This window comes from Rana temporaria, chromosome 3, assembly GCF_905171775.1.
Source record: "Rana temporaria chromosome 3, aRanTem1.1, whole genome shotgun sequence".
Taxonomy (NCBI): domain Eukaryota; kingdom Metazoa; phylum Chordata; class Amphibia; order Anura; family Ranidae; genus Rana; species Rana temporaria.
In genome coordinates this window covers 362564301-362586788 of record NC_053491.1, presented here as the reverse complement: position 1 = coordinate 362586788, position 22488 = coordinate 362564301, and the positions used below count along the sequence as shown (strand labels likewise).

At 42.0% G+C, this 22488-nt stretch overlaps 1 protein-coding gene across 2 annotated transcripts in view; it reads left to right on the top strand.

Moving 5' to 3' along the window:
• ADA2 (adenosine deaminase 2) overlaps nucleotides 1–6648 on the top strand; it is a 58644-nt gene extending 51996 nt beyond the window's left edge. The window contains exons 9-11 of one of the 2 annotated variants that reach the window (XM_040345329.1): nucleotides 3499–3701; nucleotides 6118–6232; nucleotides 6320–6648. In XM_040345329.1, coding sequence (XP_040201263.1) covers nucleotides 3499–3701; nucleotides 6118–6229 — 315 coding nt within the window. In that variant the 3' untranslated portion in view covers nucleotides 6230–6232; nucleotides 6320–6648. Of the gene's footprint in view, nucleotides 1–3498; nucleotides 3702–6117 lie in introns of both variants that reach the window. The other variant, XM_040345328.1, reaches the window with a different exon arrangement.
• The last annotated feature ends 15840 nt before the right edge of the window (nucleotides 6649–22488 follow it).

Here is a 22488-nt window from a genome sequence, read left to right as displayed (position 1 = left end):
CTCGGGAAGAATCCCCCAGTGACTACCTCGGCGTTCGCAGGGAAATATCCTCGGCCGCTGCAGCTCCTTCCGGCGCAGCCACGCAACGTCAACACGTCATCCCGCACGCATAGTGTTGCCGCCTGTGTGCGATGTATGTCACAGGCGCTCGGAAGTATATGCGAATGCCGCCAGCAGGGGGAGACAGCCCACACCAGACGGCGAATCATCGACCACATGGTGGGGCATTTGAAGAGCACAGATTGGTCCGCTATTCTCCCCCTGCTGGGAAGCCACATATGACCAACAGAGCGAGGGGCACTGATTGCGGGGCCGAGGGGTCAGTGGCAAGCCTGGGAGAAGGAGAGGCACATAACTAATGATGTGAAGAGAAGAGGATACAGAAAGAAATGATTATCAATATTTAACATTAACCTTGGAGTAAATTATAACCAAGATGCATTTACGTTACATTGTAACTTTGAAATAAACTATAACAAGAATACATTTGGATCATATTGTAAGTATGGCCATACATATTACATACATATTGTCCCTCCTCCAGAAAATACATTGTCCGATTTATAACAGTACATGAGTATTTATCTAAAAAGACATCAGTAACATACAGTGCCCATATGTGAAATAGACTAGACTCCTAAATTGTGAGACATGAGATGGAAAGCATTATCGTCATCAATCAGAAGGGAACAAGAGAAAAGACACAAACGTGTCAAGTAATAGGTAAATGAAAAATGGAAAGAAAAAGTTTAAAGAGTGCAAGGATATATTTAATTAATAATTATCAATAGGCCTTGTACTGGGCATGCTTGAATAGTTCTATTGTTTTATTGAGTTTTGCCGGAAACAAAACCCTTTAAGAAGGGGGCAAATGAAGAAGATTAATTTTGTCCCGGGAAAGCTGTAGCATGCAATCTGAAAATCCATCGTTGCTCGTGTTAAAGCAAGATTTTATTCCAGTCGCTGCCTCGGTCGGGAATATGAATCCGATAGAGTGCGGCGAATGACACTTTAGGTACTTTATAGTTGTGTTGAGTCACAACGTGTCTTCCAATTGGAAGATACCAATTGCCAATTTCCATGCTGTATGTATGTTTAGACACCCGTCGCCAAAATTCTTGCTTTGTTTTGTCTATATAGAATGCACCACATTCGCACTCCATCAGATATACCACACCACGTGTTTGGCAATTGGTGAAGTGCGAGGGTTTAAACGTTTCTCTATTAGGTAAACGAAAAGTCTTGTCCATTCTCATGAGTGGGCAATGTCTACATGGGAAGGTGCCAACAGCTGGACAGTGCATGTCTCTCTTTTGGGCGCTTTTATATTCACTCTGAACAAGTCGATCTTTGATTGAAATTACGCGTTTATAGGTGATTGAGGGATGATCAGAAATTAATCTGTTCAACCTCAAATCATCTGTTAGAATGGTCCAATTCTTTTGAATTATTTCTTGTATAGCTTTGTATTGTCTTGAGAAGCGTAGGATGATCCTAGTGGTTTCACGGTCTGAGCCACATATGGGTTTTTTTCTATATAGAAGCTCATGTCTAGACCTTATACTTGTCTTATTGTAGGCTTTGCGTAGACATGACCTGCTATAACCTCTCGCCAGAAGTCGGCTCTGGAGTTTTCAGGCTTCTTCAAAGAAGAGAAAGTCATTTGAGCAATTGCGACAAAGTCGCAGATATTGCCCGTATGGAATGGAATTTTTTAACGGGAGTGGATGGAAACTGTCTGCGTGCAGCACCGTATTACCGGCTGTACTTTTCCGGAAGAGGGTGCTGCACAAATATCCATTTGTGTCCACATAAAGTCGAACATCCAAAAAGGTGATGGTGTGTTTATTGTAGGTCATTGTAAATTTTAAATTTATATTCCTTTTTCTCCCTCCTGCTGCACTGCAGAGGGATCAGTATCTGCTCCCCCACCCCCCTGCCTCCCCACAAGCCCTTGCAGTGCTGCTGGCTTTATATAGTGGAAAAAATTGCGCGTACCAAACGTGAACAGATTAAATTAAAGCTGCGACTCAAAAGATGTTACACAACATCAGAATACATAGAAAATTAAAAAGAGGGTCCCGCTAAATGTGAAAAAACATTATGCCCATTGATATATATGTATACAGTAAGCACAATAAGGTAAACAGTGATCAATAACGTACAGTGAATACCAAACGACATATGCATAAATATAAAAGGAAATGAATATAGTGAAAAACAGAAAATAAAGTCCAAATTGAGACCAAGATAAGGGAAGTCTGCCAAATGTGCAAATGATCCACAGGACGGTGCAGTAGATGACGACAAAGGACCTCCACCACCATCAAACACTGACCCTTACTAGAGCCTGAGATCTCAAGGAGATCAAACCCAGCAGTGCTATGAGATAGCAATCATCCTTCACAGTAGGAACACAATGGGAACATCCATCAGGATAAACAGAACAGCCAAATCTTCACCAATGTCTTAATCATCAAAGGGTGTCAGCACTCACAGAAATGCAAAAAGAACCAAGGGAGACTTGCATAGTGTAAAATCCTTTAGATGTTTAATGAATAAAAGAAGAATGCGCACTTACATCATTTCAGTAGCATTCGAGCATAAAACAGATAAGCCGGCCGGCTGTCAGCAGCGTGTACCCGTCTCTTCCGGGTCTTAGCACGTGATGCGGTGCGGTGACGTGTGTTTCAGTTTGTGAATGAACAGGAAGCCTCAGAGTGCTTCACATTCATTCACTGTACAGTGCAGCTGAGGCTGCAGAGAAAGGAACTGATGAATCTCTGTTCTCAGTCCATAGCTCTGTCATAAAAATGAGTCATCAGGGGTCCAAAGAGATTTCCACAAAGGCCCCCCAACAGGGCAGTTAAAAAAATAAAAAAATAAAATAAACAAATCAAATATTTAATTCTAAAATAATCTAAAAATATTACAATTATAAAAAATAATTAGAAAAAAATTAAGGATTCGTTCAAATGTGCTTTTTTCTCTGAAGAACAATCAGCATTTGGATCGCTATTCAAAGAATAGCATAGCAAAAAGTCTTTGTTCATTTACAAAGCGGCAAGTCCAGCCAGGACAACTGCCTGCTTTAAGCCTGCACTAGTGCAGAGCAGTGCTATTCACCTTAATCAATCTTTTTTGATGGAGGTATAATTTCTGCCATGGCTGTGAAGCATAGAATTGCATCTGTGGCATTTTAGCAAAAATATAATTTGATATTTTCAGAGGTGGAGCCCTGTCAGGCAGGCTGTATGGGGCTCTGTGACTTCTAACAGCAGCCCTGCTTAAAGGTGTTCAGTAGGGTTGAGGTCAGGTCTCTGTGCAGGCTACTTATGTTCCTCCACATAAAACTGGTCAAAACCTGTCTTTATGGGCCTGGCTCTGTGCGCAAAGGTACAATCCTTCTGGAACAAAACTTGTCTACATGACTTTAATCATATAGTGTACATTTTTTCCCTCATCACTCTCCTCTATCTGATTTAATTTCTCCTTCAGGTCCTTCTCTTGGTGTCTGACCTTCGCAACCACCCAGCAGCTGCCCTCCTGGCTGATGGCCACCCACTGGTCATAAGCTCTGATGACCCATCTGTCTTTGGATCCCAAGGATTGTCATATGACTTCTACGAGGTGTTCATGGGGTTTGGAGGGATGGAGGCTGATCTGAAGACACTCAAACAACTGGCACTGAACTCAATCACGTAAGGAAAACATGTAAACTACCTAGCTGTTTTTAAGTTATGTGCAAAAACTGAAAATAATGAAGCTAATGGGGTCATTTTCAGCACAAGATCAGTTTCAGAATAGTTGATAGGAGCTTTTATACCCCACATGAGACATTTAAGTCTTAAAACCTTGTATTTTGACAAAATGGGTAAATTTCATTGAAATCCCTCCATTTTCTTTTAGGTAATTTCGAGGAAATAATAACCCTCAGTTTAACTCATCCCTATTGGAGGGTCGTGTGACATTTACCCGCTAATAGTATTGGACTTTTTCACCATCCTCCTAAATGCAATGGAAAGGTATTCAAAGAGCACTGCCAGGTTTCAAACAGTGCTTCACTGTTCCACACCTAATGGGCCGTACACACGACCGAACATGTCTGCTGAAACTGGTCCGCGGACCAGTTTCAGCAGACATGTTCGGTCGTGTGTAGGCCCGAGCGGACAGGATTCCAGCATACATTTGCCCGCCGGGCCTTTTTCCAGCGGGCAAATATTTCTGGACTCGTTTTAAAACAGCCCGCTGAAATCCTGCCCGCTCGGACATGTTTGGTCGTCTGTACAGACCTACCGTACATGTCCGAGCGCCCGCCATCCCTCGCATGCGTCGAATGACTTTGACGCATGCGTGGAAGCATTGAACTGGCAGGGCCGCCCACGTCACCGCGTCATCGTCGCAGCGACGGCGCGGACACACCCCGCGTATTGTTTACGCGCGTATTTCTGTATGATGGTGAGTACAGCCACCATACAGAAATCCCCGGGCATACATGTACGGTGAAAACGGTCCGGCGGACCGGTTTCATTGTACATGTATGCTCGTCTGTACGCGGCCTAAGAGTTACTAATAGCTCCCCTAGGACGACCACTCCCAGGGGGGACAGACACTGCGGATTATCTGCCTTCCCAACCTATAGCCAGACAAGGTAGACTGCTTAAACCAGGAGGTAATGGACCCTTCCAGCTTTCTCAAGGAGAACTTACTCTCAGCCCCCAATTATGTTCAGGCGAACAGTTTTTCTGACTTGGAAGTCAGTATGTTATAAAGGCTTATCGAAGGATCTGCACAAATACCCCATTGAGGTAGAAGTGGTAATATCAGATGCACGCTGTATGGATTTCAAGAAACGTATAATTTGAACATAATGCAAAAATTCTGAATTTTGGAGTTGGTATTTCTCTTGTAGGGTTTTTTCTTCCACTTTCAATTATAAAACGGTAAACAGGACGAATAGAGAGGGTGAATCTCCATATTGGGGGAACTAGACAGCAATAAAACTGACATATGTTCTTATCCCACCCCACTCTATCCAAATCTAAAGAAAACATTTTGCCTTTAGTTATATTTTAATGTTAGTTCATGATTCGTGCCCCCTGATCTTAAAGCAAACCTTCAGTAATTTTTTCATCTTTCCATCTATTAAATCTTCTGCCCTTGTTGTTTAAACTTTGTAAATTCCTTATACAGTCACTTCCTGTTTCTTGTCTGGTCATTAGCCTAGGCTTATGGCATCATGCACAGCTCTCTCTCTCTCTCGAACCCCCATGAGAGTTTGCCAGGAAGGGAGGGGGGTAGTCATAAGAGGGCCAATGAGGGCTGCAGAGCTGGAGGTGTGCCTTTGTGTGTCTGTGGAAATCCAGGAAGTGGAACAGGCAGCAGCTTTAGCTGCCCACTGTAAAAATGGCTCCATCCAGACTTAGTGGGGGAGGTTTCTGCAGCATATTTGGCAAGTACAGAATCACAGTATATATAACATAATATGCAAAGTGGTTGGAGGGAAACTTCAGAATGGCAAAGATGTTTTGATTCCAAATTATGTGAGCAGACTGCAGTTCCTCTTTAAAGGGGTGGTTCCCCCTAAAACACATTGCTAACAATAGATTCCTAAGACCCGTTACACTGCGGGTAGGCTGGCTTTTTTTTTTTTTTTTTTTTAGTACATACCGATATCTCCCCGTCTCGTTCCTTGTCGGTGGGCGTTCCTAGTTGATTGACGTTCCTCGGAGGGGCGCGTACGTGACGTCACGACTTTCCGAAAGAAGCCGAACGTCGCTGCGCATGCGCCGTATAGAGCCGACTCTATACGGCGCATGCGCAGCGACGTTCGGCTTCTTTCGGAAAGTCGTGACGTCACGTACGCGCCCCTCCGAGGAACGTCAATCAACTAGTTCCGCCCACCGCCTAGGGACGAGACGGGGAGATCTCGGTATGTACGAAAAAAAAAAAAAAAAAGCCAGCCTACCCGCAGTGTAACGGGTCTTAGGAATCTATTGTTAGAAATTAGTTTTAGGGGGAACCACCGCTTTAAGGATATGGAGAAAATTGCCTTCAGCAGAAAGAAGTTTGTAATCACACTAAAATCTGGTTTTACTGTTTGTGTCCTGCATACAGCTACAGCTCATTGTCCGCGGAAGGGAAGGATAAGCTCATGGAAATGTGGCAGAAGAACTGGGACAAGTTCATTGAAGATTTAGCCAGTGAAACCTGGGGCAACAGCCAGTAGGAGGTGAAGGCTTACAATTGATCGGAGACCCATTATTTGACATCCCGTAAAGCTGCTGGAATACAGAGTGCTTTCATTTCTTCCCTTAAGGAAACCACTTAACACAACACCGGACCAAAAAAGGGCTCATTAACAGGAGGGGAGTGTGTGTTAATGGAGACAACTGTGAGCGATAGAAGTTGGGACAGAAGAATTCTGGGATATCAGACAACACAGAGAAGGAAATGGTGGAGGGAGTGCAGACTTAGTATGTTTTCAATACTGTTTTAGGTTTCATAATTATCACTCCTGAATGGTGCACAATGAGGTAAGGAGTGCCGTAATTTTTTTCAGTCTCTGCTGTTTTATAGACTGGCATTAAAGCGGAGGTTCACCCAAATAACATCTATATAAGACCAAATTCTTTATACTTCTAACATGTACAGTAGGCACTTTTTTTTTTAGGCTGTACATACCTTATTATCGCTATTTTCAATCCGGCTTCCGGGTACTGACTCCCGCGGGAGTAGGCGTTCCCGCAATGTAATCTGGGAGTTCACCCAGATGATTGATGTCCTTCAGAAAGGCGCGTCACGAAAGTCACAGAGTTTCCGAAAGTAGCCGAACATGTAGAGCTGGGAATTAGCTCTACACGGCGCCTGCGCATCGACTAGGAGCCGTGTAGAGCTGACTGCGCAGGCGCCGTATAGAGCTGACTCGCGGCTCTACATGTTCGGCTACTTTACTTTCGGAAACTCTGTGACGCGCCTACGCAATACGGGGGGGGGCCTTATCCGCCAGGGGGAACTTTTTCTGAAGGACATTAATCATCTGGGCGAACTCCCAGATTACATTGCGGCTCAGCATAGAAACGCCTACTCCCGCGGGAGTGAGTACCCGGAAGCCGGATTGAAAAAAGCGATAATAAGGTATGTCCAGCCTAAAAAAAAAAAGTGCCTACTGTACATGTTAGATGTATAAAGAATTTGGTCTTATATAGATGTTATTTGGGTGAACCTCTGCTTTAAGAGGAACACCCCACCAGAATGCAAAAACAACAAGCTCTTCGAGTTAGATGCAACATGTTTTGCCTCCAAGGTGTCATCAAATATACAGACAACAGAATTAAAAAATATACCTTTAAAATATTGTTTTTACATTTACCATTATTTTGTTTTCAAGAAATATAAATTATGTCAAAAACAATCTAATTGTATCTCAAAAACAATTTAATTTGACAACCACTGCATCCATGCAGTGGTTGCAGTGTTGCATAGTTAGCAATTAAATCTATTTTAAAGCTACACATTTTTTCACATAGAATAACTATAACAATGCTAAGTGGCAGCACATTACAATATTTGCTTTGCAAGTAAACATTTAAATGATAAAGTATTTAAATACATATTTTCCTGACACAAGCATGACAGCATATATACGTATAGGTAGGCTCCGCCCCCGCCCAATTCCAGGAGCGGTTATACTATATAAATAAGTCGCCTCCCACCAGGCAGCATTCTTTTTTTTCCTCACTGCTCAGCCGGTTAGACTACTGTTTAAAGCCTAGATATGGGATTAAAGGGTAGATGAGGCTCGGTCATGTCCTCACCAATTCCGAAAAACCTGTGCAGATTGTTCTTTCCCCTTGGGTATTCCAAATAGGGAGGAACAGGTTGTCTCACTCTCCATTCAGCTGGATAAGACTTCCTCAGTATGTCCAGGAACTCAGTATTTCGGATGGCTAATATGTCTAGAAGAAGGATCTCTGATAAGCGTCAACCCGTAAAACTACCTTGTTGCTGCCATTATCAGGCAGAATGGCTCTAGCATACATAGGTGCACACATAGGTGCAGCCTATTGCATTAGGGTGTGCAGCCCAAAATGCAAACACTCATGCGTGTGTATATATATACACACACACACTCTAAATAAATTTAATACTTTTAACATTTAGTAGGGTAGTGGACAGTGTCAGTAGTTTTTTTATTTTTATTATAATTTTTTTGTATTATTTTTTACAATTTTATTTATATTTTTTAAAAGCTTTGGTGAAATATCAGCAGGGCTAAACTGTGCAGGGTCATTAGGGTGTGCCCAGGCACACTCGGCACACCCCCTGCGCATGCCTATGGGCTCTAGTCTCTTCCTCAGCACGATACAGAGGTTTGCATCTGGGTTAGGACATCATCCTTCAGGCATATCCAAACAAAAGTGTCTGAAATACCACAAGCATTGGAAATGGATTTGAGGTTAAAGAGAGACATGGAGGTGGCCCTTCTTCAAAGGGCAAACAATGTTCTCTTCAGGCCTAGCAGCATCAGAAGAGGGCAAACACTGTCCATTAAAGACAATTGCAGGGGTGTGGATCAAGTTAGTCAAGGGGCTTAGAGGGCTAGGACAAATCCATCAATTGAGTGCAGAGACCGCTTTACCAGAAGGATTGCGCATCCATGGACAGAAATCAAGGGAGTACCCCCAGAACTAATATGTAAACTGCGACCTGGTCTACATTCAACATGTTTGGGGCCCATTTTAAAGTGGACTCAGTGGCCTTAGCTACAATACATTTCAGTCGTTAGTGTGGGATAGATCTAATCCTCAACTTAAAGCCGGGGTTCCGCGGGAAATCGATTTTTTTGTTATCTGTGCATCTACCGCTTTTAATAAAGTTATGAGTGTACTCACGTCTCTGAATTTCATAGCCATTCGCATGCACATTCGGCCGTAAAGAATTATTTATAAAAATTTGTCCTGTAAGGTTCCATTTCTTTTTAAAGGCTCCATCTTGCTTGTGGGCACTGTGAAGCCCACAAGCAAATACTTCCGGGATTGCCTTCTGAATCGTCTCCTGGGAAGCGTGACGCTGTGCTCCCAGGAGACGTTGCTAAATAGTCCCAGCAAGCACTGGGGTGCTGGGAGATGAAGCGACATGCCCACTCCCACGGGAGGAAAACCAGGAAGTGCCTGCTACAGACTCACAATCTAAGGTATTGCAATGATATTGAAAAGGTGGTGCTTGTTAAATCCCATATGTATATTCTGTCATGCTTGTGTCAGGAAAACTGAAAATGTTATACTTACCTGATGGTAATTTTCCTTTTCTGACAGCATAGAGCAGTGTTTCCCAACTCCAGTCCTCAAGGCACACCAACAGGTCATGTTTTCAGGCTTCCCATTATTTTGCACAGGTGATTTGATCAGTTTCACTGCCTTAGTAATTACCACAGCCGTTTCATCAGAGGGAAATCCTGAAAACATGACCTGTTGGTGTGCCTTGAGGACTGGAGTTGGGAAACACTGGCATAGAGATCCCTCCCTAAGGGGGTTACAGTGATGATAAGTTATGAGAATGCTGCCTGGTGGGAGGCGACTTATATAGTATAACTGGTCCTGGAATTGGGCGGGGGCGGAGCCTACCCATACGTATATGCTGTCATGTTTATGCATCAGGAAAGGAAAATTACCGCCAGGTTAGTATAACATTTTCCGTTTAATACACGACAAAATGTTCGCAGAGCAATTTGAGTTGCAGTCAGTTCCTTCTTTCAGTTTTGCTCTGTCTTGACTGAAACCCTTTCTGGTAAGGAGCCACTAACACTCATTTACTTGCATACATTTTAACTTGAGCTGTTAAGATCTGTAAAGAACAGCAAAGGAAAAATAAGTGAAAAATAATTAAAGGTTTCACCTGTTGGCTGGATTCAGCGCTATAAAATATTTATAGGCAACATCCCCTCTTTACCTGACTAAAAAAAAAACATATCCTTATCCTGACTATACGAAAGAAAGAAAATATGTACAAAACTACTGGACATCCCCTATAAGTAGTGATAACATCCTGCAAAATATTTTCTTTCCTTGTGCTGCTAGTTTATCACTTTCCTTTGGTGTTCTCCATGCTGTATGGCCATTTTACATTGAAGGGTGTAAAGCCAGCACTAAGCTGAACAGGAATTGAGCGCTAAAAATACCGCCTGAAAAATTCCTGCCCTGCAGTCTCAATGTGATAGCCAGAGGGCTTTTAAACTGAGGCGATGCGCTGGCGGGACCGCTCCAAAAGTCCTGCCAGCAGAATCTTTGGTGTATTTACCGCTCCTCCACTGCTCCTTCCCATTGAAAACAGTGGGACACCGCTGAGGCGCATTGCCGGCGGTATTAACCCTTTTTCGGCCGCTAGTGGGGGTTAAAACCGCACCGCTAGCGGCCGAATACTGCCGCAATTCCGCAGCAATTCTGACAGTATAGCGCCGCTAAAAATAGCGGCGCTATACCGCCACCGCACCTCCCGCCCCAGTGTGAAAGGGGCCTAACAGAAATGTCACTTCCTGAGAACTGCAATGAAAGCAAAAAATCGTATCTTTCTTCTCTAACAACTAATCCCATCATCCAGCATGTAATGGACATAAAAAAAGATTACAATATTTGTAATCCAACCTGTGAAAAGAAAGAAGAAAATGTATTCAGTCAGCCACAAGGACTGGTATTCTGCAATGTTTGTTTTTGGGTTTAGACACACTTTAAAGGGGTAAAAATTATGATAATACATCTATTATTAAAGTTTTTTTTTACAGTAAGAGCTGTGAAAATGTGGAATACACTCCCTTCACAGGGTATTGTTTTTTTTTTTTTTTTTTAAAAGCCCTGAATTATTTTCTAGATACACTTAATATAACTAGATACTAACATTTATAGATAAAGTTAAAGTCTGATACTGATACCAATGATGCCTTAAAATCAGCATTGCTGAATGGCTCTTCCTCCCTAGTTGCTCTCCCAGTGGAAGACAAAATGGATCCCGTTTTTTTTTGTATTTTTTAAAGAGATTTAATTTTTGTCATTGTACAGTATATAATGTTATCGTGTACATAGCTAAATATAGTCATTTATATGATGATATAAATGTATATTGTTGAGGTTCCTTGTATAAAAGTATACCTCTCCAGTTTATCCTCTCCTTTTTTTGTTACCCAATGGGGTTGAAGCAGAACTCCAGTTAAATTCCAAAAAAAAGGAAAAACTATATATATATATATATATATATATATATATATATATATATATATATACAGTGGGGATAGAAAGTTTGGGCACCCCAGGTAAAAATTTGTATTAATGTGCATAACGAAGCCAAGGAAAGATGGATAAATCTCCAAAAGGCATCAAATTACAGATTAGACATTCTTATAATATGGCAAAAAAAGTTAGATTTTATTTCCATCATTTACACTTTCAAGATTACAGAAAACAAAAAAATGGCGTCTGCAAAAGTTTGGGCACCCTGCAGAATTTATAGCATGCATTGCCACCTTTGCAAAGCTGAGACCTGCCAGTGTCATGGATTGTTCTCAATCATCGTCTGGGATGACCAGGTGATGTCAATCTCAAAGGTTTTAAATGCCCAGACTCATCTGACCTTTCCCCAACAATCAGCACCATGGGTTCTTCTAAGCAGTTGTCTAGAAAACTGAAATTGAAAATAGTTGACGCTCACAAAGCTGGAGAAGGCTATAAGATAGCAAAGCGTTTTCAGATGTCAATATCCTCTGTTCGGAATGTAATTAAGAAATGGCAGTCATCAGGAACAGTGGAAGTTAAAGCAAGATCTGGAAGACCAAGAAAAGACAGAACAGCTCGCAGGATTGTGAGAAAAGCAATTCAAAACCCACATTTGACTGCACGATCCCTCCAGAAAGATCTGGCAGACACTGGAGTTGTGGTACACTATTCCACTATAAAGAGATACTTGTACAAGCATGGTCTTCATGGAAGAGTCATCTGAAGAAAAACTCTTATACGTCCTCACCACAAAAACCAGCGTTTGAACTTTGCATATGAACATATAGATAAGCCTGATGCATTTTGGAAACAAGTTCTGTGGACCGATGAGGTTAAAATATAACTTTTTATCCGGAATGAGCAAAGGTACGTTTGGAGAAGAAAGGGTACAGAATTTAATAAAAATAACCTCTGTCCAACTGTTAAGCATGGGGGTGGATCAATCATGCTTTGGGGTTGTATTGCAGCCAGTGGCACAGGGAACATTTCATGAGTAGAAGGTAAAATGGATTCAATAAAATTTCAGCAAATTTTGGATGGTAACTTGATGCCATCTGTGAAAAAGCTGAAGTTAAAGAGAAGATGGCTTCTACAAATGGATAATGATCCTAAACACACCTCAAAATCCACAGGGGATTACATCAAGAGGCGTAAACTGAAGGTTTTGCCATGGCCTTCACAATCTCCTGACCTCAACATAATTGAAAATCTATGGATAGACCTTAAAAGAGCAGTGCGTGACAGACAGCCCAGAAATCTACAAGGACCGGAAGACTTTTGTAAGGAAGAATGGGCAAAGATACCTCAAACAAGAATTGAAAGACTCTTGGCTGGCTACAAAAAGCGTTTACAAGCTGTGATACTTGCCAAAGGGGCAGTACAAGATATTAACTCTGCAGGGTGCCCAAATTTTTGCAGAAGCCATTTTTTTCCCTGTAATTTTGAAAGTGTAAATGATGGAAATAAAATCTAACTTTTTTTTGACATATTATAAGAATGTCTAATCTGTAATTTGATGCCTTTTGGAGATTTTCCATCTTTCCTTGGCTTCGTTGTGCACATTAATACAAATTTTTACCTGGGGTGCCCAAACTTTCGATCCCCACTGTATATATATATATATAAAGTTCTGGCACTCTATCATTTTTGAGTTTTTGCTGTTCAAGGAATTATAAAGCGAGGCTATAATGACCAATTCACATACTTATACTAGCTTTATTGAAATAATAATTAGTAATAAATACATAATAATTGTTTAAATTTTTTTAATGGTATTAAGTATTATGTTGCCAGTAGCAAACATGTAATATATTTCTTTTTTTGTGCCATATAAAAAGTAGTATTTCCTAGAAATATTTTAATTCTTGCTACTGGCAGCACCATGGTGTGTGCACTTCTGGAACATCAACATATACTGCTAAATATTTAATATTAATATTTAACACGCAATGATTATTTTCCATAGTGTGAATATTGTTAAGCTTTAATATGCAAAATACTTTAAGATTTTAATGTAAAGCAGATACTGCAGCTGCAATTACCGTAGCTCACAATACATTCAAATATTTTGGAATTATTTTTAAAGAGCATTTCCACTATTCAGGAAATGATATGGCGGGAAGAGGATCCTTAAAAAAAGTATGTTCAAATGTTTTGCCAATCAAGCCAAGTGCGAAATGAATGTAGAAATACATATTTAGCTGTTTTCCCATAAACGTTCATTTTATTTTATGCTTCACAAGTGTCTACTTATATGTTGCGACTCTTCAGTTACTGGGGACTGTCAACACATGTGGAATATAAAATGCTTTGTATTTGCTGAAATAAAAAACTATAAAAAGCATTTTTTTCTATTAAAAAATACATACAGATTATGTTACAATTGCAGAGTTTCTGCAAGATTTTTTTAAACTTTTCAATTGCTATACCTAAAGTGTGAAAACCTAACACAGAACTTCTCATATTAACTCCCTATGGCCTGTTTCATATGAGCTTTAGCTTGTATAAGAGCAGTGTGAACAGCAAGCTTTGACAAAGCATTTGCAGAGCTTTCAGTAAGCTTTGTTGAAGCTTTTAAAGCATCATTCAATTCCAGTTTGTAAATGTTGAACACAGATCCTAATGGGAGTGCTGTCTGCCACTTTAAGCAAGCTGCTAGCAGGCTTCAGCACTTCTTAAAGCTTGTTGAAAAGCCTGCTGAAGCCTGCTGGCAGCTTGCTTAAAGTGGTAGTCAACACTCCCATTAGGTAGGTGAGTGAGCATTGTCGCTCTTACCTCGTTTGCACGTACTTAAAGCAGAGGTTCGCCCACTGCTGCAAAAATGAAAAGCCAGCATCTACACATAATGTAAGTTACTGGTTTTTAGTAGGAGACTTACCTGTCAGCTCTGCAGCTGATGTTTCCATCAGCTGTCAGGTGCATGCCGTAGCCATTGCAGGTAAGGGAACCTGGCAGTGTAGCCTTACTGCTTCACGCCGGGAACCCTACTGCGTAAGGCTCCGCACCTCTCTCCTACTGGCCCGGCTACAGGGGAGGAAGAGCGAGCCGAGTGGTGACATCAATATCCGTGGCTCCTGGAAGTGGGAACAGGATACCTGTCAAAGACGGGTATCCTGTTCCCCCTCCCCCAAAAGGTGCCAATTTTACCATTTGCCAAAACTGAGCGGAAGTTCCACTTTTGGGAGGAACTCCGCTTTAAGCATACACTATGCTAGGGCTGTGTTTGCCCACATGGGGGTGCAAAGGTGTTCTGTGCATTCCACAGGCAGTCCCATTCATGTCGCTGTGTCAATTGGGACACAGCGGCTGCATGACCATAGCGGCTGCATGACCATAGCCACGGCTCCCAATTTGACAGCCGTGTGGGTTTGTACGTACCAGCAGTTGCATGGATGTCAAATTAAGATTGTGCTCTTAAAGTAGAAGTCCACCCTAACACTAAAATTCCTGCATCTACAGACATCCACAATTTAAAACTAACCCTGTAAAGAAGAAATCAGTATACATCCTGTTTATGAAGTCAATCCGACCCGATCCCACGTTGAGCTTTCACTGCGGATTCGCTGTGGAGGCAGCCGGTGCAGAAAAGGCAGCCGACAACGGAAGCCCCATAGTAACTCTCTATTCATTTCACAGCCATTATCGGCTGTGTTCTCTGCAGAGCTTCTGCCGCTGGAGACTGGACAAGTGCTTGGCTCACGTTTGCTCAGGTTCCCACAATGCAAAATTGCAACAGCCATCAAAAAACAGGTATTAGGCGTTAACAATATTGCCTCCTGAATGCCTGCAGACCTCCTCTCAAAATTCTCAGAAGAGTATTTTTCACCACAGACTTCTTTTCAGGGGGGCAGTAAATGGGTGGTGGGGCATTCACATTATATGTAGCTTGAATTTCCTAAATGTTTACTAAAGCGTCTGCTGCATTTGGTGAATTGTGGGCTCATAAAAGTTATAATTTAATGAAATTACACATATGTATCTTTTATTTACAAGCACACAAGTGTAAAAGCCTTGCATAGTAGGATTGTACATATTATGGAGCTCTATGCTTTTAAACTGCTTGCAACATAGAAGTTATATCATGGTTGGAATATCTGCACACGCATCAATAATCCAAACAAGGATGTGCGGTAAAATGGTAATTAAAAAAAAATCAAGTTTAAAATGTATCCTATTGACTATGTACAGCTGATAGGGGGGGTGTTTATAATTTGTAATGAATGTTGCTTTTGGATCAGAACAGAAGTGTGTGTGACTGCATATCGAAGAATACCAAACTGTACGATTCCGACTGAGCGCAAAATAAAAATGTGAATTTTCTGTAATCGAAATCTGACTATTGATTTAACTGTCTTTTACTGTTTTATATTTTTTTGTTTTTTCTTATTTTGGTTAATTGTTGTCCAGACAAAAACTTGTTTCATTGTCTCCGAGTCCATTCAGACTAGTGTGTTACAATAGCTTGTGTCACATTTGCATTTTACCATGAATTCTAGCCCTCTAGCTAGTGTGCTAGATGTAAATAGTTAGCTGTTATTGTAGGCAAATTGGCTTGGTTGAGATCTAGGCCTGGGTAAATCTGGGTCAGGGTTGAGTGACTCAGGGAGGGCTGGATGACTCAGCAAGCAGCATCTCTGGTGCCTCCCCCTGTTTTCTGGCACCTTGGAGAAGCTTCCAAATGTAGTGGGTGGAGGCTAGGAGGAGCTTCTTGGCATATTTATGAGGTCCTTGACCGATTCCCAGCAGAAAGTGGCTGGAAGGGAGCCTATTTACCTCATAAATAGGCATTAGTCATGCCAACAGGGGAAGTCGGGTGCACTGGTCCAAATAATTTGGTGGAGAATGAATTATGGTGTGGGGTTGTATTTTAGGGGTTTAGCTTGACTCCTTAGTTCCACTAATATGTCAGCATACCAAGACATTTTGGACAATTTCACACTGCCAACTTTGTGGGAACAGTTTGTGGGTGGCCCCTTCCTGTTCCAACATGACTGCGCACCATTGCACAAAGCAAGGTCCATAAAAACATGGATGAGCGAGTTTGGGATGAAGGAACTTGATTGGCCTGTACAGAGTCCTGACATCAACCCGACAGAAACACCTTCGGGATGAATTAGGAGGGGAGACTGCAAGCCAGCCCTTCTCGTCCAACATCAGTGCCTGACCTCACAAATGCACCTCTGGAAGAATGGTCAAACATTCCCATAGACACACTCCTAAACCTTGTGGACAACCTTCCCAGAAGAGTAGAAGCTGTTATAGCTGCAAAGGGTGGGCCATCTCCAATATTGAACCCTACAGACTAATACTGTGATGCCATTAAAGTTCATGTGCTTGTAAAGGGAGGCATCCCAATACTTTTGACAATATAGGGGCAGATTCACAGAGAAATGCCCAGGCGCAGCATATCAGAGATACGCTACGCCGCCGTATCTTACCTGGCTCTAAGTCGAATCCAGAAAGATTTTGCGCCGTAAGTTACGGCGGCGCAGTGTATCTCTCGGCGCGTATTTCAAATTGGGGCGGGTAGGAGGCGTGATTCGTTTAAATGAAGCGTGTCCCCGCACCGATTGAACTGCGCATGCTCCGTATCGAAATTTCCCGCCGTGCTTTGCGCGAAATGACGTTGCAACAACGTCATTTTTAGAACTTCGACGTGACTTACATCCATCCCTATTCACGGACGACTTGCGCAAAAAAAAAAAAAATTCTAATTTCGACGCGGGAATGACGGCCATGCTTTAACATGGCAAGTCTATCTATACGCCGCAAAATAGCAGCTTTAACTATACGCCGAAAAAAGCCGACTAGAGACGACGTAAGAGAATGCGACGACCACGCGTACGTTCGTGGATCGTCGGAAAAAGCTCATTTGCATACCCAACGCTGAAAACTACGCAAACTCCACCCAGCGGGCGCCGAAGTATTGCATCTAAGATCCGAAGGCGTACGAAGCCGTACGCCTGTCGGATCTTACCCAATTGCCGTTGTATCTTGGTTTGAGGATTCAAACTAAAGATACGACGCAGGAAATTTGAAAGTACACCGGCGTATCAGTAGATACGCCGGCGTACTTGCTCTGTGAATCTGCCCCATAGTGTATATCTAATACACCATTGGTGAATCGGAGATATTATGAGGATCTGAAGAAACCACCTGGGTCTTAGCATCTAATACTAAGAAACTGTTTGCAGGTCATTATTGTAATAATCCATAGATTCTGGTAAGAGTTCACTCAGTTACTGGTGATTGCCTACATGGTGAATATAGAAGTTTTCTGACACCCTTCACTATACAGTGGTGTACGCATCCTCTGATTGGAACTGTTGTTCTCATTCTACATATCTTACACAGACTTACAGTGCCTTAACCACTTAAGCCCCGGACCAATATGCTGCCTAAAGACCCAAGGGGTTTTTACAGTTCGGGACTGCGTCGCTTTAACAGACAATTGCGCGGTCGTGCGACGTGGCTCCCAAACAAAATTGGCGTCCTTTTTTCCCCACAAATAGAGCTTTCTTTTGTTGGTGTTTGATCACCTCTGCGGTTTTTATTTTTTGCGCTATAAACAAAAATAGAGCGACAATTTTAAAAAAAATTTATATTTTTTACTTTTTGCTATAATAAATATCCCCCAAAAACATATATAAAAAAAATGTTTTCCCTCAGTTTAGGCCGATACGTATTCTTCTACCTATTTTTGGTAAAAGAAATCGCAATAATCGTTTATCGGTTGGTTTGCGCAAAATTTATAGCGTTTACAAAATAGGGGATAGTTTTATTGCATTTTTATTTTTTTTATTTTTTTTACTACTAATGGCGGCGATCAGCGTTTTTTTCGTGACTGCGACATTATGGCGGACACTTCGGACAATTTTAAAACATTTTTGGGACCATTGTCATTTTCACAGCAAAAAATGCATTTAAATTGCATTCTTTATTGTGAAAATGACAGTTGCAGTTTGGGAGTTAAACACAGGGGGCGCTGTAACATTTAGTGTTCACTTAATGTGTATTTACTACTGTAGGGGGGTGTGGCTGTAGGACTGACATCATCGATTGAGTCTCCCTAATAAAAGGGATCACTCGATCGATGCGCCGCCACAGTGAAGCACGGGGAAGCCGTGTTTACATACGGCTCTCCCTGTTCTTCAGCTCCGGGGAGCGATCGCGACGGAGCGGCTATAAACGAATAGCCGCGCCGTCGTCCCGGATTGCTTCCCGAGGCTTACGGACCGCCGCATGTAGCATGTATTTTTTTGGCCTTTTTTATGTAATAGAGTCGATGAATACAAAGTGGTACATAATTGTGAAGTGGAAGAAAAATTATAAATGGTTTTCAACATTTGTTACAAATAAATATGTGAAAAGTGTGGTGTTCATTTGTATTTAGCCCCCCTGAGACAATACTTTGTAGAACCTCCTTTCACTGCAATTACAGCTGCAAGTCTTTTTGGGAATGTCTCTACCAGCTTTGCACATCTAGAGAGTGACATGTTTGCCCATTCTTCTTTGCAAAATATCTCCAGCTCTGTCAGATTGGATGGAGAGCATCTGTGAACAGCAATTTTCAAGTCTTGCCGCAGATTCTCAATCTGGACTTTGACTGGGCCATTCTAACACATGAATATGCTTTGATGTAAACCATTCCACTGTAGCTCTGGCTGTATGTTTAGGGTCGTTGTCCTGCTGGAAGGTGAACCTCCGCCCTGTACAATAAAACCTTGGATTGCAAGCAAAATTCGTTCCGGAAACATGCTTGTAATCCAAAGCACTTGTATATCAAAGCAAATTTCTCCATAATAAATAATGGAAACTCCAATACTTCGTTCCACAACCATTTATTCATAAGTCCTTCAGTCTATAGTCCATATAAAAAGATTATAGCAATGTGACCAGGTTAGAAATGTGAAGTGATCTTTCGCGCTACTGTGAGCAAAAGGAAATCAATAAATATAAATGGATAGGTGTCCCAAAGCTGCAATATCTAAAAAAGTGTTCACTGTACACAAACAATGAAATAAAAATAAAGGTGATCTTGCGCTTCAGCGCACATTTTTAATGTGACCTGGTTGTGTAACCATAAAATGTCCATCCACAAATGGAATCCTCCACAGGGGGATTAGAAGCAAACAGGAGCTACTGGGGTAGATTCAGGTAGGGCCGCGCACTGCTACGGCGGCGCAACGTACCGTTTTTACGCTACGCCTCCGTAAATTACTGGAGCTACGCTTCATTCACGAAGCATTTGCTCCGTAATTTGCGGCGGCGTTTCGTAAAAGGGGCCGGCGTAAGCGCACGTAATTTAAAAGATCCCGTAGGGGCGTGGATCATTTAAATTAGGCGCGTTCCCGCGCCGAACGTACTGCGCATGCTCCGTCGGGAAAATTTCCCGACGTGCATTGCGGTAAATGATGTCGCAAGGACGTCATTTGCTTCGACGTGAACCTAAATGGCGTCCAGCGCCATTCACGATCCACTTACGCAAACAACGTAAATTTCGAAAATCGCGACGTGGGAACGACGTCTATACTTACCATTGGCTGCGCCTCCTAATAGCAGGAGCAGCCTTACGACGAAAGCGACGAACGCAAACGACGTAAAACACAAACGCCAGGCGTGCGTACGTTTGTGAATCGGCGTGAGTATGCAATTTGCATACCTACACTGACAACTACGGGAACGCCACCTAGCGGCCAGCGTCAGAATGCAGCCTAAGATACGACGGCATTAGAGCCTTATGCCAGTCGTATCTTAGGCTACAGTCGGCGTATCGAGTTTTCTGAATACAGAAAGTTGATACGCCGGCGCTACTTAGCAATTACGCTGCATATCTATGGATACGCAGGCGTAATTGCTTGCTGAATCTACCCCACTGTTTATAAAAGAGAAAAGAGGTGCCTCTAAGTGTAGCAATATGGTTACATTTAACCGCTTTAGCCTTGGAAGATTTTACCCCCTTCCTGACCAGAGCACTTTTTACAATTTGGCACTGCGTCGACAATCGGGCAGTCATGCAATGCTGTACCCAAATGAAATCTGCGTCCTATTTTTCAAACAAATAGAGCTTTCTCTGTTGTTTTTATTTTTTGCTCTATAAACAAAAAAAAAAAGCGAACATTTTGAAAAAAAAAAAAAAAAAAAATATCCCCCAAATTTTGAAAAAAAAAAAAATGTCTTTATCAGTGTGGGCCAATATATATTTTTCTACATATTTTTGGTAAAAAAAAAAAATCGCAATAACTGTATATTGGTTTTGCGCAAAAGTTATAGCGTCTACAAACTACATGAAAGATTTATGGCATTTCTATAATTTTTTTTATTTATTTTTTACTAGTATGGCGATGATCTGCAATTTTTAGTACTGTGGCATTCAGATCGGACACTTTTTTTTGGGACCATTGAAATTTATACAGCAATCGGTGCTATAAAAATGCACCGATTACTGTGTAAATTTCACTGGTATTTAAGGGGTTAACACTAGGGGGCGATCAAGGGGTTAACCATTTTTCCTAGTTAGTGTTTCTAACTGTATGGATATAGGACTGACTGGGGGAGGAGACATATCGCTGTTCCTACTTAGTAGGAACAAACGATACGTCTCCTCTCCTGACAGAACAGGGTTTACACACACAAATCCCTATGCTGGCTCCCGTGCCCACGATCGCGGGTGGCTGGCAGAGACCGCGCCCTCCAGCCACGTGCATCAGATCCCCCGCTGTGCAGCAGGCGTGCGTGTCCCCCTGGTGGCTCTTGAAGGGAACAACATAATCATACAGGGTTTCGCCCAGCCGTGCCATTCTGCCAGTTTACTATGCGTCATTTATGAAAGGCAAATTCACTTTGCACTGCAAAGTGCACTTGAAATTGCACTGAAAGTGCAGTCGCTGTAAATCTGAGGGGTAGATCTGAAACGAGGGGAAGCTTTAGGGCACTTTGCGGGTGCTATTTTTAGCTCTATAGGGCCTGCAAAGCGCCTCAGTGTGAAAGTTGCCTAACATAGGGGGTGATTAACCACTTGCTTACTGGGCACATACAGTATACCCCCTTCCTGCCCAGGTGAGATTTCAGCTTTCAGCACTGCCACGCTTTGAATCACAATTGCGCGGTCGTGCGACGTGGCTCCAAAACAAAATTGACGTTCTTCTTTTCCCACAAATAGAGCTTTCTTTTGGTGGTATTTGATCACCTCTGCGGTTTTTATTTTTTGCGCTATAAACAAAAATAGAGCGACAATTTTGAAAAAAAAAAATTCTTTTTACTTTCTGCTATAATAAATATCCAATAAAAAAAAATTCTCAGTTTAGTCCGATACGTATTCTTCTACATATTTTTGGTAAAAATAAAAAATCGCAATAAGCGTATAGTGATTGGTTTGCGCAAACATTATAGCGTCTACAAAATAGGGGCTAGAATTATGGGAATTTTTTTTTTTTTTTTACTAGTAATGGCAGCGATCTGCGATTTTTTTCAGGACTGCGATATTGCGGCAGACACTTTTGACACATTTTTGGGGCCATTCACATTTATACAGCGAACAATGATATAAATATGCACTGATTACTGTATAAATGTGACTGGCAGGGAAGGGGTTAACACTAGGGGGTGAGGAAGGGGTTAATGTATTCCCTAATTAGTGATTCTTACTGTGGGGGGTGACCGATGGTTGTTCCTATGTACAAGGGACACACCATCAGTCTCCTCTCCCTGACAGGACGTGGAGCTCTGTGTTTACACACAGAGCTCCACGTCCCTGTCTCCGTGACCGCCGATCGCGGGCGCCAGGCACGTGCACTCCAGCACCTGACTGACGCGGCAGGCATGCTTGCGCGCGCGCCGCCCGGAGGCCGTATATAGATGGCCAGCCGGCAATTAAGAGATAAAGGATAATTTTGTGAAAAAATGCAAATTTTGAATTACATTTGCTTTTCTACACAAAAAAAGATATCACTTTATCTGACTGGGCCTACCTTTAAGGGGAACTTCATTAAAACCAGCAACCAATGAGACCATGAACACATCGTTAGGTCAATGTAATGTACAACATAGCATACAGATTCATTTCGAAGTAAAAAGCAAGCACTTACAATATTCAAATTATAAAAGAACAACTTTAATATTCATAATCCAAACATAAAAAAAGGTCCTAAATTAAGATGTGAAATTACACCCACACATGGATGGAAAATTAATCATGTGACAAGCAACTGATTTCCACTCAAAT